The following is a 14,918-nucleotide window of genomic DNA, read 5'->3' as shown; positions in this document are numbered from 1 at the left end:
TAAGGGAAAGAAGGGTAATGGCACACCTTAAAGTTTACTGTAATACTTGATGGTGTTACGTGTTTCAACTGAAGTTCATAACGTTCAGATTAAGAGATTAATGAACAGATTGCGGTGCAGTAAAGTCTAAATCTTAAAGCAAGTTACCAATATTAAAGATACTTCAACCTTGTAAGAGAGGGTTTTTTTAAATAGATCTAGTATCACCACCAACAATTAATATTTGGTCTGCACAACTCAGTGTTTTAAACAATTTGCTTCAGATTATTTATTCTAAGAAACTAAATGACAGATTATTTATTTCAATAAATGTTGAGATTTATGACTCCTCAAACTGATCGCTCAATGGCATTAGAGAGAAACTTCACCCATGATATAATCTTTGCTTAAAAAGTGCAAGATCTTTGCAGTGGATATTTTTGTAGTTTTCTGAAATAACTACTGTTATACAATGCCAGAAACTTGGGTGTCTGAATAGATGATATTAGTCGCTTCCCTTTTTCAGCACATCTTTTGTTACTAGGATATTTTAGTCAATTAGCAATCTTGTTCACTCTTTCCATCTGTCAAGATACCAAGTTATATTTTGGGGAGAGAATTCTTAGAATACTTGAACTGGTTTTACTTTTTTTTTTTTCTCCCTCAGGCAGCACTAACCTAAATTAAATCAGCACTTGAGATTTTCTATTATATAGCATTTTCCCTGAATAATGGGAACCTTAGACTTTTCTAGCCATGCAGATACTGTTTTGAAATCAAAAAGCTTTCAGGAAGATGATGTGATCAAATTACTGGTTTTCTGAGTAACATGGGTTGACTTGCTGTTTACGGAACACGCCGTGAAACTTCCTGCTTTCCTTGCTTTGCAGATCTTGAAAGCCTAGGAAACATAAAAGATGCATCCAAGCAAAAGGTACCAGATCCAGTGGGAAGTTCCCAGGATCTTACAACACCTGAACCTCGGACCCAAGAAGCTTCAGGTAGGACTTTTGGGTTTCTGTAGCAAGCCATAGAAATAGCAGGGCTGGAAGGCACTTAGTCTGCCCTATCCCACTGAACTGCAGCAGGATTGAGTAAACCTAGCTAATGTTCCTGAATATTGTTTGCTGCTTATGTCATCTGTACTTTTGTTCTGGATCAGTAATGGAAGTAAAAGTTAATAAACTTTCTTTAGAATAATTGTATTCATAATAAGACTTTGCAATAATGTTTTTGTCTCTGCAGAAGGTAAGAAAGGGGAGGAAGAAGGCAGCTCATATGTTTTGAAATCTAATCATATAGCATTTCATTGTCTGTCTTATTTCAAGCTTCCTTGCAGCAGCCAAAAACAGTGTTGGAAGCGTTGCAGCAAAGGCTGGAGAAGTACAAGTCGGCAGCAGCTCAGGCTAAAGCGAGTGGGGATGATCGAAAAGGCAGGATGCATGAAAGGATAGCCAAGGTAAAATGAAAATGTAGGAAGCTGCTTGCATCCAGCAAAGCCATTTGAATTAGTTCTCTTGCTGAAGACTTTTTCAAGGCTGAAATAATTTGTGTATTGTCCTTCTGTTTGAAGAGAGCTCCAGTAGGGAAGCTCTAAAGCATTCGGAGAAAGGAAGAAATAGAGACAATGCACATATTATAGCAAAATACTGTGTATTCTGCAATATGTATGCTGGTTAAATACAGATGACTGCTAATTTATAGTCAATTCCACTTTATGTCTTACTGAGTGCCTTTGATTACAGCAATACCAGGATGCCATAAGAGCCCATAAAGCAGGGAGAAAAGTGAATTTTTCTGAGCTACCTGTTCCTCCTGGTAAGTATGAATATAAAATGTCCTAATACCAACTTTTGTATATCTACTGGGCTCTGAAGGAGGTGTGCAGATATTGCCTCCTCGTCCTGTCGAACAGCTCCTCCTTTTTCTCAGTAAGTAGGCTGGCCTTGCTGTTCATGGTATTGTGAAACTGCTTATTAATACGCTCCCAAACTTTCACACTGGTGAATATTCCTGACTATTGAATGCCTGTTTGACAGCATTGGAACTTAAAACTGGTGCTATTTGAAAAGTTAAACAACTTAACCATGGGCAGGTGCTGAAAATGTTACCTGTCTGTCCTCTGTGCCAGCCCTCCTAGAAGAAAGAGTAAACTTGGGGTGTATTGGCTTCTTAGCTTACTGGAAGGCGATTTTTGAAACTGAAAAAATCTGCCTGATGTCTCCCATTCTGTTGATTGCCAGCAGGAGCCTCAGAACTCTATATTTAATTAATCATCTTCCTGCAACACCTGACAAGTCAGATCAGTATTGCAGCTCTCATGGCTAGTAAAAGTAGTTTACAGAGACAAAGCAAATCATGCCCATGGCCACACTGAGACAGTGACAGAGGCAGAAACTGAATCTGCTTCTTGAGACACTCTGTGTCCTTTTTGTCGTCTTCAGAACGTACAGTGCTGTGTTTGTAAAAGTTTGGGCAAAGTCATCTATGAATGCTCCACCTCTGGTTTGAATGATAACTGTTTCTCCCCTAGGAAGCATTGTTCTTTTATCTTGTGCCTGACGTGTTCTTGTGAAAAGTTACGCTTAGCACTGCAAAGTGGTGCCTAGACTTTATAAGTTAGAAAAGCGACATGGAACTTGTGGCCCTTTTGTCACTGTCAAATGTAGCAATGGCAAGCGCTGTAGTAGTAGTAGTAGTAGTAAAGTAGGCGGTGCCAGCTCTGTCAGGTCATGTACTGCTTTGAATCTTTCCCTGAAAAGCAGTTTAGCATCCCTTGTCCTAGAACGTGATCCGTTTCTTGGTAAATACCAGTTTCTGTAAGAGTGAGGTACTCCACATTTACACCTCTGAAAATATAGATAATTCCTCAATTTCCTTACACATTAGCTGCATGTTTTTCAGCCATTGTTTAGAGGCCATATGATTTACATTGAAGACAACCATCAGGCAGTCATTGAAACTAGCAATGAGATTATAATGGACTGGCAGTGCATTTCATTGCATCTGGATGATGATAAGTACCAGCCTTGACCTCCTTGGAGACAGAAATGCGGAATAATGGATCAAATGTCACGTGGGGGCAGCAGCATAGGATTCTGTGTTCTGCCTGCCTGTGTACCTCAAACTTGTTCTGTCCCTGTAGCAGCCATCTCTAGGTTCAGAAGCAGTTTAGTCATTATTTCTTGGCACTTCTAATGAGACTAGCAACAAGAACACTTACCACATATTAATGAGATAAATCTTATTAACAGGCATTTTATAGTAGTAGCTCTGGGTCTCTGTTGTTTGAAGCTGACACTGAACTGGTAGTGTGGAGGTGAGAGCTGATCGTCCATCACCAAGCCTTCCTCCCATCCTTAAAAGGATAACAAAATAATGAAAAGGATCGTTCTTCACATACTTCACGTTTAACTACTGTGATTCTGCCTTACTTTGCAACATCTGCATTGCACTGGATTTTCAGCAGAGGCTTAGTGTGTTATCCAGATGTCAGCGATGTATTGTTTATTACTCTATGGGGTAGCACTGATTTTCTGCTAGACTGTGTACCAACTAAGGTGAGACATCAGAGAGGGGGGGGAAAAAAAGAGCCAGCAACTTTTTGTACAATCTGCTCTCCTTTTGTGCAAAGGAGAGAGACTAAATTCTTTGCTGGTTCTGGGGGCATCTCTGTTACCAAAGTCTTGAGGTTGTGAGGTTCCATGGCTAGCTGCCAGTTGCTCAACTTGGAAAACTATGCTCTGTTATTGCATCATTTTAGCATCATCTCTTTAAGCCTGGGTATCTGTGAGAGATCTGATCTTAAGCCCACCACTCAGACTTTATCTAGCAAGGCTTTGTGGCCTTGGCCTCAGTCTAGGTACATTGAATTCTGAAATATATTAGATAATAGGTACTTGGATAGAAATAGCTTTACAGAAAAGAAGAAATATGGAAGACATAACAGAGGTCTTGTGCAACTCTTTACTTCTGTATTCCTTTCCTCCTCAGGATTTCCCCCTCTTCCTGGTGTTGCAGCAACGGATGGTGACAACACAATAGCTGCTGTTCTGGAAAGTGCCAGCAAGCTGGCAAACATGGAGGAGAATGATGAAGAGGAGGAGGTTAGTATTTCTTAGTAGGATGTGTAAAAGTTAAAATGCTGTCTCTTGTGGTATGCAGAGATGAGGCCATTACATTTCAGTCAAGCAAGAGTACTGAGATGAAATACTTTCCCCAGAAGTCTGAAGAGTACAGGATCTCAGTAGTAATTTCAGTTTGCGTTATAGTGTAGGAGAGGGAGGGATGAGATGTTATTACAGTCAGTACCTGCAGACTGTACGAGTCCAGAGTTTGGCTCTCATAACTGTCTTGTATGTGGGTTTTATTTTCAAAACAAACACTTCAGGTCCTGGCCACCCCTTTATATTGTTCTAAAGTACTTAAATCTGTACTTTCATCCTGCATCCCAGTAGCTCCTGTGTTTGTGCTTTCTCAGGATGTTCAACACTGCTTTTTGTCAGGCAGCACCAGCCTTTAGACTTTGTTTTGATTTCTTTATCTCTCTAGACTTGATTGCTGATTGTTTGTGCTTTCAATTGGAGTAGCTTTTAATGGAGAGAATTCCTGGATGGTGGTTTTTCTGCATGCATCTGCTTGTTTTTTAAATCACTGCCTTGTTGAACATTCCTTTTGTCCCTTCTATAGTGGAGGTTTGACACTTGCATAGGGCAACTACTTACTGGTGTGGCATGGCTCATAAACCTCCAGAAGTTAAAATTTGCTGTCTGGAATATTATGCTCCCTTTAAAAGTGATACCAGAAGGCTGGTATAGTGATAACCATGGTTGCTGATGCTTGGGATGCTGTCCTCAACTCTGGAATAGATTTTGCGTGTTTAATATGAAATTCTTTTTGTTATGCTAGAATGAACCTCTGACACAGGCCCCAGTTGCCAAGAAGCCTGCTCAGCTGCCTGGAAAGCCGACTCAAGTTGTTAAGCCAATTACAGTGCCATCTGCTGTAGCCGAGGAAGAGAGCTCTCCTGAGCATGTGAAACGAGCTACATCACCCTCCACCCTGGACAAGGCAGAGTCAATGGATCATCTCCCTCCAGCTGGTAAGGTGAAGGGATCGTCATTCCCAGTGATCCAGGTGCAAGTCGTTTGCACTAGTTTAGGTTAATACTTTGGTAGAGACTTCTTTTCCTTGTATGTTAGCTATGAGCCTGTGAATGTGTGGCATAGATTTCCTGTGACAGGAGCCTCAATATATGTGTCTGCTGGAGGGCAGATCCAGACCAGCCATGCAGCCTTATTTCACAGAGGCAGCATGTGTAATTATCAGGGTGATTGGGTTTTTAATTAATTTTGATGTAACAAGTGTATCGATTCATAATGTTTAACTCCACTCACAGTTGAACTTTACATATACTCTCATTAAAGTGGATGGCTTGCCAGTGTGAATTATTCATTGATCTCATGCAGCTTCCTACATCAAACAGTGGTTTCTGCCTAGTGCTTCATCCAAGGATCTCAAACTGGCATATAAGCAGTAGTTCATCAATCTCTAGTCCTCCTGTTGCTAAGGTCACTAAACAGTTGTCCGTACAAGATTAATTGTACAGATAGTAAGGGAGAGCCACCACCTCACAGTGTGATTTGGGCACACACCAGCAGTGTTCAGGCTGTCACTGATTCTGTTGTCATGCCTTGACTGTAATCCCATCCTTCTTCCATTCTGCCCTGGGTAGTTCCCTCAGGACAAAGCAGAACTGCATAGTTGGCTGATGCAAGTTCTTTTGCAGAGTGGAAAGGCATTTCACGTTGCCGCTGTGATTAGCTCATAACTCTTCTCTCTAGAAAATGCCATGACTAGTTTACAAAGACCACTAAAACGTAGTAGTTGTCCATTTTGGCTTTGAAAATCTGTGAATCCTCAGGAGTTTTGTTTTTTGCAATTTTAGCTGACACATTAATCTTTTGAGTGAATTGTCCTAGACTTATGCTGTGAAGCAATTGATAATACTTGGTCTCTGGTGTTACAGTAATCTCTCCTGGGTATTTCAAGTATTTTAAAAAAAGACCAATGGGTGCAACAAGAACCTGGACAAATTAATACTGACATGATTTTCACAACAAAATGTTAGTACTTCACTATTGTAAAGCTATATTTCACCAGCCAAAGTGCATTCTGTGATCCAAATGTTACTTACTTCCCCCCAGAATCATGAAGTGCAGCTTACAGCTGCCCATAGCTGATAAATCAACTGTAAAAAACCTGCCTTTTTCTTGTCAGAGAGTGCAAAGCATAGGGAGGTGTGGGAGTGGAGTAGTGGAGCAGTTGCACTTAAGGCCTATACCAGGAAAGTCAAGGAAAGCCAAGATCAGTTGGATTAATGGCTTTGCTCTGTCCATTCTCCGCGGATTTTCTTTGAAAATACCTGTGCTCTGTGTCTCAGCCTCACAGAGCACACTGTGGGTTTTGTCTCAGTGGAATCTGGGCTAGTTACCTTGTTTAATTAGTTTGGGTTTGGCTGACTGGGCAAATTGCTCACAGCAGCAGGACAGTGGGCTCTTTTGCAAGGATGAGAATAAGTTGATTGTCATCTGACAGCAGTGAACATAGTGTGAGTGTCACTGGTATATTTATTTGCTGAGACAGGCACCTCTTGCAAATGTTGTTTAGCTTGGGTAATCATGAGTAGAGTGCAGTGGTGAATACAATATGAGTATCTTTGGAAATGGCTGTAATCAACTCATGCTGTACCATTTCCTAAGTGAGGTATAAGAAGAAGCAGGATGCACTGAGCATCCAACAGTAAGGTTGTCCTTACTGTTCTGGGAAGCAAAGAGGAGACCCAAGAATTAATAAGAAACTAAGATGGCAAGGAATTACAAATAAACAGAGGTGATATGTCTGAACGTGCCTGCACAGTCATTCATCTGGGGTTTTTTTCTGACAGATCAGGGGAGAGGGAAGAAATGAGTACAAAAGATGCTCATAATATTTGCTGTCTTTTAGAAGTTAACATGTCAAGCTGAAAGTTTGAATTCAACTTCTGCTTTGGACCAATCAGCTGTACTGGAGTCTGTCTCCTGTCTGAAAATAAGGGGCTGTAATTACTATTGTGACACTTGTGAAGTGCTATAAGGTTTTTTTGATGAAGGATGCCATGATAGAAGGAAGTTTGTTTCTTTTTCTGATACTTGAAATCGAAACTGGCCAAGAAACAGTTAAGTGCAGTAAGGAAATGTCCTTATTTGATATCTGTACTGTTACTGACCTTTTTCTGGCTATAAACTGAACATGATAAACCTGTTTCAGGGGCATGGCAGTGTCAGATGAGTGAGGGTTTTAATACAACTGTTTTTCAGCTAGGGAACAGCTGGAATTTCTGGAGAACAGAAAGAAGCAATACATGAAGGCAGCCGTCAAAGCAAAGAAGGAAAATAACCTTGAACAGGCTAAGATGTATCTCAGAACAGCTAAGAGCTTTGACCTAAAGATTGAGCAAGCAAAATGTGGCAAACCTGTTGATATTTCCAAGGTTAGTAGGACTGTTAGTATTCTGCTTTGTTTCATGTGCTTGGACATCTAAGTGCTAGCTTCGATTTAATAAATATTTCTTGACACAAATTAAGTTAGTTTGCTCAAGTGACAAATCTGGATACTGAGCCCTAAAATTGCCCTATGTTTTTGTTTTAGTTTTTGTTTTGTTTCCTTTGCTGCTCCTCAAATGTGCCAGATTTTGAGAAAATTTAGTCTCCATGAACCATTTACTCCTTGATTTACAATGGCACACCTAAACCACGCAGCTTGGAAGTGTTCCCTGGGCTTAGGGTGTGAGTACATCTCCTACCTGTGTCCTAACTCCATTTTGGGATGCGATCCCGTGCATGTGATACAGTGATGCCCTGGTTTCTCTTGGTGTTTGGGTAGATGGGGAAACCAAACTGCACTGTAATAGCTCTCCTGACCTGAATAGTCAGGGAACTAGGCCTGTAAGACATTTTGCAGGGTTTTATGACTTCAGTAGTTGTCAGGCAGTGGTGTAAGTAGTGGTTGGGTTGGAATTGCCTTGAGAAGAAAAACAACCCATCTCCCTTCACTGACCTTTCCGTACATTCTGACTGTTTTTGTCTACTTCATTTTTTTCCTATAAGGGCTCTGAAATATGGTGTTCTTATGTTGCAGCTGCCATCACCCCCTACAGATGACGAGGGTGATTTTATCTTCATACACCATGAAGATGTCAGACTGTCTCAGAAGGCAGATGAAGTATATGCACAGCTCATAAAATTGCTGAAGGACCAACATGAGGTGACTATTTTATCTCTTTTAGAAATGTTTTCTTTTTTTTTTTTTTTAAATTTGTCTGGTGTTTATTAATATTATAATCCTATCATTGTTTCTGTGGGGTCTTTTGTTTTTCTCTTAAAATACTTTTGATTTTTTGTGTCCTAAAGGGGAAAATTTTCAAAGTTGGATTCTGTACTAGTTGAAGACAGAGGGTGTGCTTGGAGGCTTGGGACTATCAAATTATCACTATTAAATATGAGCGCTCAAGTTTGAAAATAGTACCTGAATGATTAAGACTAACCCTTGGGAGAACCTCATATCTAGAAATTAAGTGATTAGAAAGTAATAGGGCAGAACAGCTCAAACAAATGCTGCGCTCAGCTTTGGGCTTAAAGGATTGGGCAGGGGTGGATGGTTTGGGGTGACTTGGGAAAACTCTTGGCTTTTCTTAGATTGTCATCAACTTCAAAACTCTCTGTCGGTCATGAATCTGTGTGTAAGGATCACTGAGTGCATCTGTATTTGGTTTTGTTTCTGTTGACAGAGGTGTTTGCAGTATTCCAAGCAATTCATGCATCTGGGAAATGTAGCAGAAACGACTCGGTAAGATCCGCTGCCTGCTGTTAATCATCACACAACGTGGTCATTTCAGGCTCGAGTCTGCCTGACCCCCCCTAAAGATGATGGGGGTTCAGGCTGGTAAGCTGCTCATTATGTGAAAGGGTCAGTAACTGCGAGGCCTGCATCTCCAGGCCTGCTCCTCTGGTCTGAGGCTTAGTCTGTGGCCTGTATCTGGCAGAATGCTCTGTTTGATGTTCCAGCGTGCGTGTAGCTTTTCTGTTGTTTGTTTGCCTTTTCCATAGGTTTGAGAAACTGGCACAAGGTTGTAAAAAGGACATAGACATCCTACAGCTTGCACGAGCGCAAGGAATGGATCCTCCAAGCCATCACTTTGAAGAAAGAACCTTCAAAATGATAAGGTGTGGAAAACCAAAGGGATTTCTCAGGCAGACTGGAATGAGTTTTCTGGTTTCTAGGTCTTGTTTAGGCAATTGTGAGCTTCAGCAAATGCGGATGGCATCTAGGGTTAGGCTCAGCATTCCTGAAAGATGCTCTCAACAACTTAAATATAAGGAAGTTGTTCTCTAACTTCTCTTCTGGGTTCTTTTGTTTTCAAAATATCTCTAGCTTCATCTCTTATAATCTGCTACTGTAGGCACTCTTCTTTTCTCTATATTTCTCCCTCAATCCTGTTGCCTTTGGGCTTTATTCGTGGCATTTTTCACTATACCTCAGAGATGTTTTTATCTTGGTTTGTGCTTGCTCTTTGCTCTTTCATAATTTATGAAAATGATCTATGTAGGAATGCACTATTGAAAAAGGTCTGACAAATACCAGTGGCATCCTGGTCTGGCAGTGGATCAGGTGGTGATGGGCTACTGGGATGAATATGCTTTTTTGTCTTTATTTTTTCACAGGATATTTTCTGAGCTCAACAGCACAGAAATGCACCTTCTTATTGTCAGGGGGATAAACCTACCAGCTCCACCAGGTATGTACTCAAAAAGAGCATGTGGGCTTTTTCCTCTGAGTAGATAAGGAAAGTAGTGGGGAATGAGATTTTTCTGCCTTGAAGACCACTTCAGGAGTCAAGACCTTTGTAGCCAGCACTCATTAAAACAAAATAATCAGATTTCAGGCTCAAGCCGCCAAAAACCTTTAAACAGTATTTAAAAAAAAAAAAAACAAAACAAAGAAACAAAAAACCCAGAAGAATAAAGAGAATCCGAGTTCCATCTGGACAGAGGGAAGAACTTGAAATTGTCCTGGGTTTGCTCATAACTGGGTCATAGTTTAAGTTTCATGTTTATCTCCCATTTTGTTATGAGTGCCTGCTTTAACTCCGCACCACCTTAATGTATATTGACCCTTCAGTAGACAGGAGTTGCTCCTGCCAACGTTACTGCTTTTAGTCCCTTGTTTCTGGGAGCTTGTAAACCGTCTGTGCTGGACTGTCTCAGGACTAACAGCAGCATTAAGAAAAGTAGATGTTTTCCTTTGGATGCCAGCTTTCTATGGCTTTTGGTTTGACGGATGGGTTTTTCAGTTGTCAAGAGACAAGTCATGAGTCCTACTGAGAATCAGTTAGGTGCTCTTGAAAATCGCGCTGAACATTACAGATGCAATGAAAATATCTGTATTGGTTGGTTGTTGTCTCATTCAGGTGTATCACCAAGAGATTTGGACGCATTCGTGAAGTTTGAATTTCAGTACCCAAGTGCGGTGAGTGTGTGTCCTGGCTCTTCTGTTCCTCAGTCTGTGACCCTTGCCACTGTATTAGCTTGTGAGGGCTTCAAGAAGGAAGTGTAGGTTTTCTTGCAGAAAGGGAAAACACTTCTAGGCATACTGCCTGAATTTATTTTTAAAACAGAAACGTCTGAGAAGCAGGACTGCTGAATATGTGTCCTGCAGATTTGAGCTTTACTGCACCTTTCTCTTGATGTTCTCCACACCTTACGCTTAGCGGTGTGCTGTCTGCTTCAGGCTTGCATGTTCTCTGGCTGGCTGACCACCAGCTTACTGCTAAACAGTATTCACAGTGCTAAGGCATGCCCACCTTTTTCTCCCCCTGCGAAGACATTAATCAGGCTCTTTCCAGAGTTTGCAAAATGTGTAGAAGTTCATTTCTTTCAGAGATGCAAACGCACCGGTAACTTCAACCAAACACAAGGGCACGCAAAGCTGTCACTAGGGGAGAGGGGCCACCTTGGATGTGATCTCCCTCTAAGTCCCATTCCTTTAAGAAAACAAGCTTTTAAAGGCATTGCTTTTGGACATCTTTTATAATTACAGAAATGGATTGAAAAGGTTAATCTTTGTCATCAAATAAATGCATGTGACTCCTGGTGATTTAATTAGCAAATATATATGTGCATATCTGGAGAAAGGACTCGGGCCATACAAGTATCTTGACCTTACTAATTAATACTTATGTGTATGTGCATGTATATATGTGCATATATATGTGTATGTATATACAAAATATGTTTACATACATATATTGCTTTTTTTCCTTGAAACTCCCCAATGTCATCCTGTTCCCCTCACCTTTAAATGCAGTCTCTAGTCTGAAAAATACTGAAACCATTGAGCTAGAAGAGCTTCTAAGGAGGGCTGTCTAGTCTTACTATCAGTAGAAGCGCTGGGGCTTCTGCTGCTTTCTCTGTAGGGCAAAAACAATCTTTGCTCTTACAGGATTAATACTTAGCCCTGTGAGAGTGCAGAGCCTGTATTTTTACCTCCTAATAAATTTTGCAGCAATTCCACTAAAATAAATTCAATTACCTGTGGAAAATTGGTGATGGTCAGATCAGGTTTGTGTTTAGGTTTGAGTTACATGAGGCCTTAATGAGCCTGCCCCATTAGGGTGGCTGAAAACAGAATTGGTCTGTATGAATAACTTTCTGGGGAATAAGTAAGAATCAGCATGGTTGCTTTTAATCTGTATTTCTTTGTTTTTTAAAAAAGCCAGATCTCTGCTGCTTAGCCAACAGTCAAATACACCACCTTTCTCCTTCATAGCTGAAATCAGTTTTGCAAAGTAGCTGCAATAATTAGGTCACGTTGTCCTTGTTCAGTCCCCAGAGATTTAGTTTGTACTCCGCTTTAGGTTAAAAGTTAATTCATTTTGGTGGCAGATTGATTGTCAGGCAAAATAATAGTAGGGCAATTCCCTGAATGATTTGTGATGAATTCCTTGTGTAGCTTATTATTCCAACTAATGCAGAAGGAACAGAATTACTGTGTCGTGGAACGTGTGCAGTTCATCATGTAGTTTAACAGCTGCAGTCAGTAACTTCATGATTGGATTGAATTGAGTGTGACTGTGCGGCTTATCTGTGGCTCTTATATTTAATGTAATGTTTTGACTTATTCTTTATCTAGTATTATACATGTTACCACAATGAAATCCAAATATTTTAGTCTTGAATGTACCATGACTCTACGTATCATTCCGATAACCCCCTAAAACCTCATGTTTCTTGTATAGGTATAAAAAAGAGCGGGTAATAAAAATGGCTACTATTCTGTGTTTTGAAACAATATCTGATGGTTTTATGTAATGTGTGTCTCTCTTAATAGGAGCAACCTCAAAAGAGTAAAACACCTGTAATTAACAATAACAATTCTCCAGGTTAGTACTTTTTTCTGGGACAGAGGGAAAAACATTGCACCTTAGGAATCACTGGAGAGTACAGGCTAGTCTCATACTGTGAATCAGGCCAGAGGGCTTCCCAGCACCTTTTTTCGTCTTTCTTATGAAAGAGCTTGTTGAAGGGTGAAGTCCAGCTCTGTTGGCAATTTTCTCACCCTCATCCCAGTACTGGTGGTAGTTACTGTGTTATGAAGTAGTGAAATCATCGAGTTACCAGTCATGCTCCAGCTGTTGCTGTCAACCCTGCTGGGAGATGGGCCAGATAAATAAATCTTCTTTATTAAATAAGTTAAATTATTAATTTTAATCTCTCCATGGATCAGATCTTTTTCAGTCAGATTTTGTGTCCTGTGAGATTGCCAATTCTGTCATGATTTTTGCTAATCAGCTAACATTTCTCAACCTGACAAAGCATCATTGCAGAAAAAGATATTTTTTTTTTTAATAAGACAATGTGTCTTGAAACCAACTAAAATACTTTCTTTGTACCTTTTGAAAAATAGCCCTTTGTACCTAGCCATTGAATACCGGTATTAGACTCATCATGCATTTTAGAATTAATTGTCTTGCACTCTGATTTTGGTTTATTGCTATATTATTTTTTTCCATTCTTGCAGTAAGTAGCCATCTAGTATCAAAACAACCTTGAATTCAGTATCCAAATTACTAGTTGTGAATTTATCTCAAAAGAGAGAGAGATATATATAAACTCAAAAGAGAGAGAGAGATGTATTTTCTGTTAAGAGTAGGAGTCCTGAAGCTCTGATACTGAGACCTGTGTTTTGAGTCTTTCAGTAACTTTATCTGTACTTGCTGGGCAGCCGCTTAGCTTTAATGTTTTGGGTTCCCAGGCTGACAAGCAGAGATGAGTGTTCCTGGGTAGCACAGCAGATGAGTCTTTGAACGTTAGTTGTACAGTGTTGTGAGACTTTGTGATAAAAGGTATTCTGTGGCATAGTTCTGGTCACACTCATTAATGAAACTGGTGTTAAAACAGTATTAATTACATTATCAAAACACCCCTTCCCAGTCATTCCAACCTTCCTATGCTTTTTCCTTATTATTTTGTAACTTTTTCTTAGCCCCAGACTCTATTTAATTGCTGAAAGACCTAGATTCTCCAGTTTTGGCTCTCCAGTAACTTGCTGTCACCTCCTCATGATGACTTGGTTTTTCTGCAGTTTGGTTTCTGTCCCTGTAATGTGGGGATGACAGATGAACTGTTGCACAGGGACACTAACTTGTTAATGCCTGAAATAACCTCCTGAGAAGGAGGTTCATACAGATGTGAAGTGTCTTTCACAAATGGGCCAAACTGAGATAAACAGAGGTTTGAGTACATGCATGTAATAGAGCACTGCACATAGTTTGACTTTCACAGCTTGCTTTCATTTTTCTGTATCTTAACTGTAGAATATAACCAGTTGTTTAAGTTGAACATCAACCGAAATCACAGAGGTTTCCGACGAGCAATTCGGTCCAAAGGAATTAAATTTGAAGTATTTCATAAAGGGTAAGTCCACAGTTTGTTCCCCCCTCATTGCTTCTTCAGTAACAGTTGAAAAGAGTGTTGTAGCTGAAATTTATGAAGCACGGTCTTTAAGCTAGCAATAAAGAGTTGTCTAGTTCTCCTCATGCCCAAGAACTCCTTTCAAAATGTACGCGAGCTCTGTATCTTCCCCTAAGGGGGTGGAAAAAAAGGCCGAAGTTCAGTGAATTTGATTCATAACTGGCAGATCAGTTGAGGATTAATGTGTTAAGAGGAATTGATGAGACTGAGAAAGTAATGATTCAGCTTCAGATTGTTTTGATTCTTAATCCAATTTGGATTTAGTCATCGGGACTAGAAGATTTAAATGTTATATGGGATAACTTTGTAGAATTACGAAGTAGAAGTGGCAGCAAAACTTTTAACAGCAGTAAAGCAGATGACAGATGATGGCAGAACTAGTGTTATGTTTTTGTACTTATCTTCATTCTGGGGATCTTACAGTATTTACTGAACACTGCTATCAAACCATTAGACTATCTTGAGAGAGACAGACTCCCCTCATCTCAGAGATCAAGATGATGAGATGGATGTTAACAATTGGTAACGTTCAGGGAAATCATCCTACATCTAGGCTCATTACCAGTTTATTGAAAATCGGAGTGGCCTATATTCACTAATCCTCAAGTTGGTTGTGATCCATGACTTGGATGGGGTGTTAGATAACCTGTTTTTGTCTCGCTGGCTCTTTATGCTATTCTTCGTTTCTGTTACTGGGACATGCAGAAATGATCCATAGGTTCTCTGAGATGGTTTTCAAGTTGTAGATGTTTCACTCTGTGAGCTAAAGTCCCCTTGGTTTTACTCCAGATCTTCCATTTGCATCTCTGTTGGAGCAAAAGCTGATTTTCTTATTCTGTCAATCCTGACTGCTCCACTGCTCTGTTGTTC

General features: G+C 40.2%; 1 protein-coding gene across 8 annotated transcripts in view; it reads left to right on the top strand.

The window, feature by feature from the left end:
- CC2D1B (coiled-coil and C2 domain containing 1B) overlaps positions 1 to 14,918 on the top strand; it is a 35,811-nt gene that overhangs the window by 14,111 nt on the left and 6,782 nt on the right. For 7 of the 8 annotated variants that reach the window (XM_041127656.1, XM_030031914.1, XM_030031915.1 and 4 more), the window contains 13 exons: positions 870 to 980; positions 1,308 to 1,438; positions 1,725 to 1,797; positions 3,973 to 4,085; positions 4,888 to 5,080; positions 7,338 to 7,510; positions 8,158 to 8,283; positions 8,807 to 8,865; positions 9,126 to 9,242; positions 9,741 to 9,814; positions 10,487 to 10,545; positions 12,406 to 12,457; positions 13,892 to 13,991. In XM_041127656.1, the coding sequence (XP_040983590.1) occupies positions 870 to 980; positions 1,308 to 1,438; positions 1,725 to 1,797; positions 3,973 to 4,085; positions 4,888 to 5,080; positions 7,338 to 7,510; positions 8,158 to 8,283; positions 8,807 to 8,865; positions 9,126 to 9,242; positions 9,741 to 9,814; positions 10,487 to 10,545; positions 12,406 to 12,457; positions 13,892 to 13,991 (1,381 nt within the window). The remainder of the gene's footprint in view (positions 1 to 869; positions 981 to 1,307; positions 1,439 to 1,724; positions 1,798 to 3,972; positions 4,086 to 4,887; positions 5,081 to 7,337; positions 7,511 to 8,157; positions 8,284 to 8,806; positions 8,866 to 9,125; positions 9,243 to 9,740; positions 9,815 to 10,486; positions 10,546 to 12,405; positions 12,458 to 13,891; positions 13,992 to 14,918) is intronic. The other variant, XR_003925919.2, reaches the window with a different exon arrangement.

This window comes from Aquila chrysaetos, chromosome 12, assembly GCF_900496995.4.
Source record: "Aquila chrysaetos chrysaetos chromosome 12, bAquChr1.4, whole genome shotgun sequence".
Classification (NCBI taxonomy): Eukaryota; Metazoa; Chordata; class Aves; order Accipitriformes; family Accipitridae; genus Aquila; species Aquila chrysaetos.
This window is presented reverse-complemented; position numbering and strand designations above follow the sequence as displayed.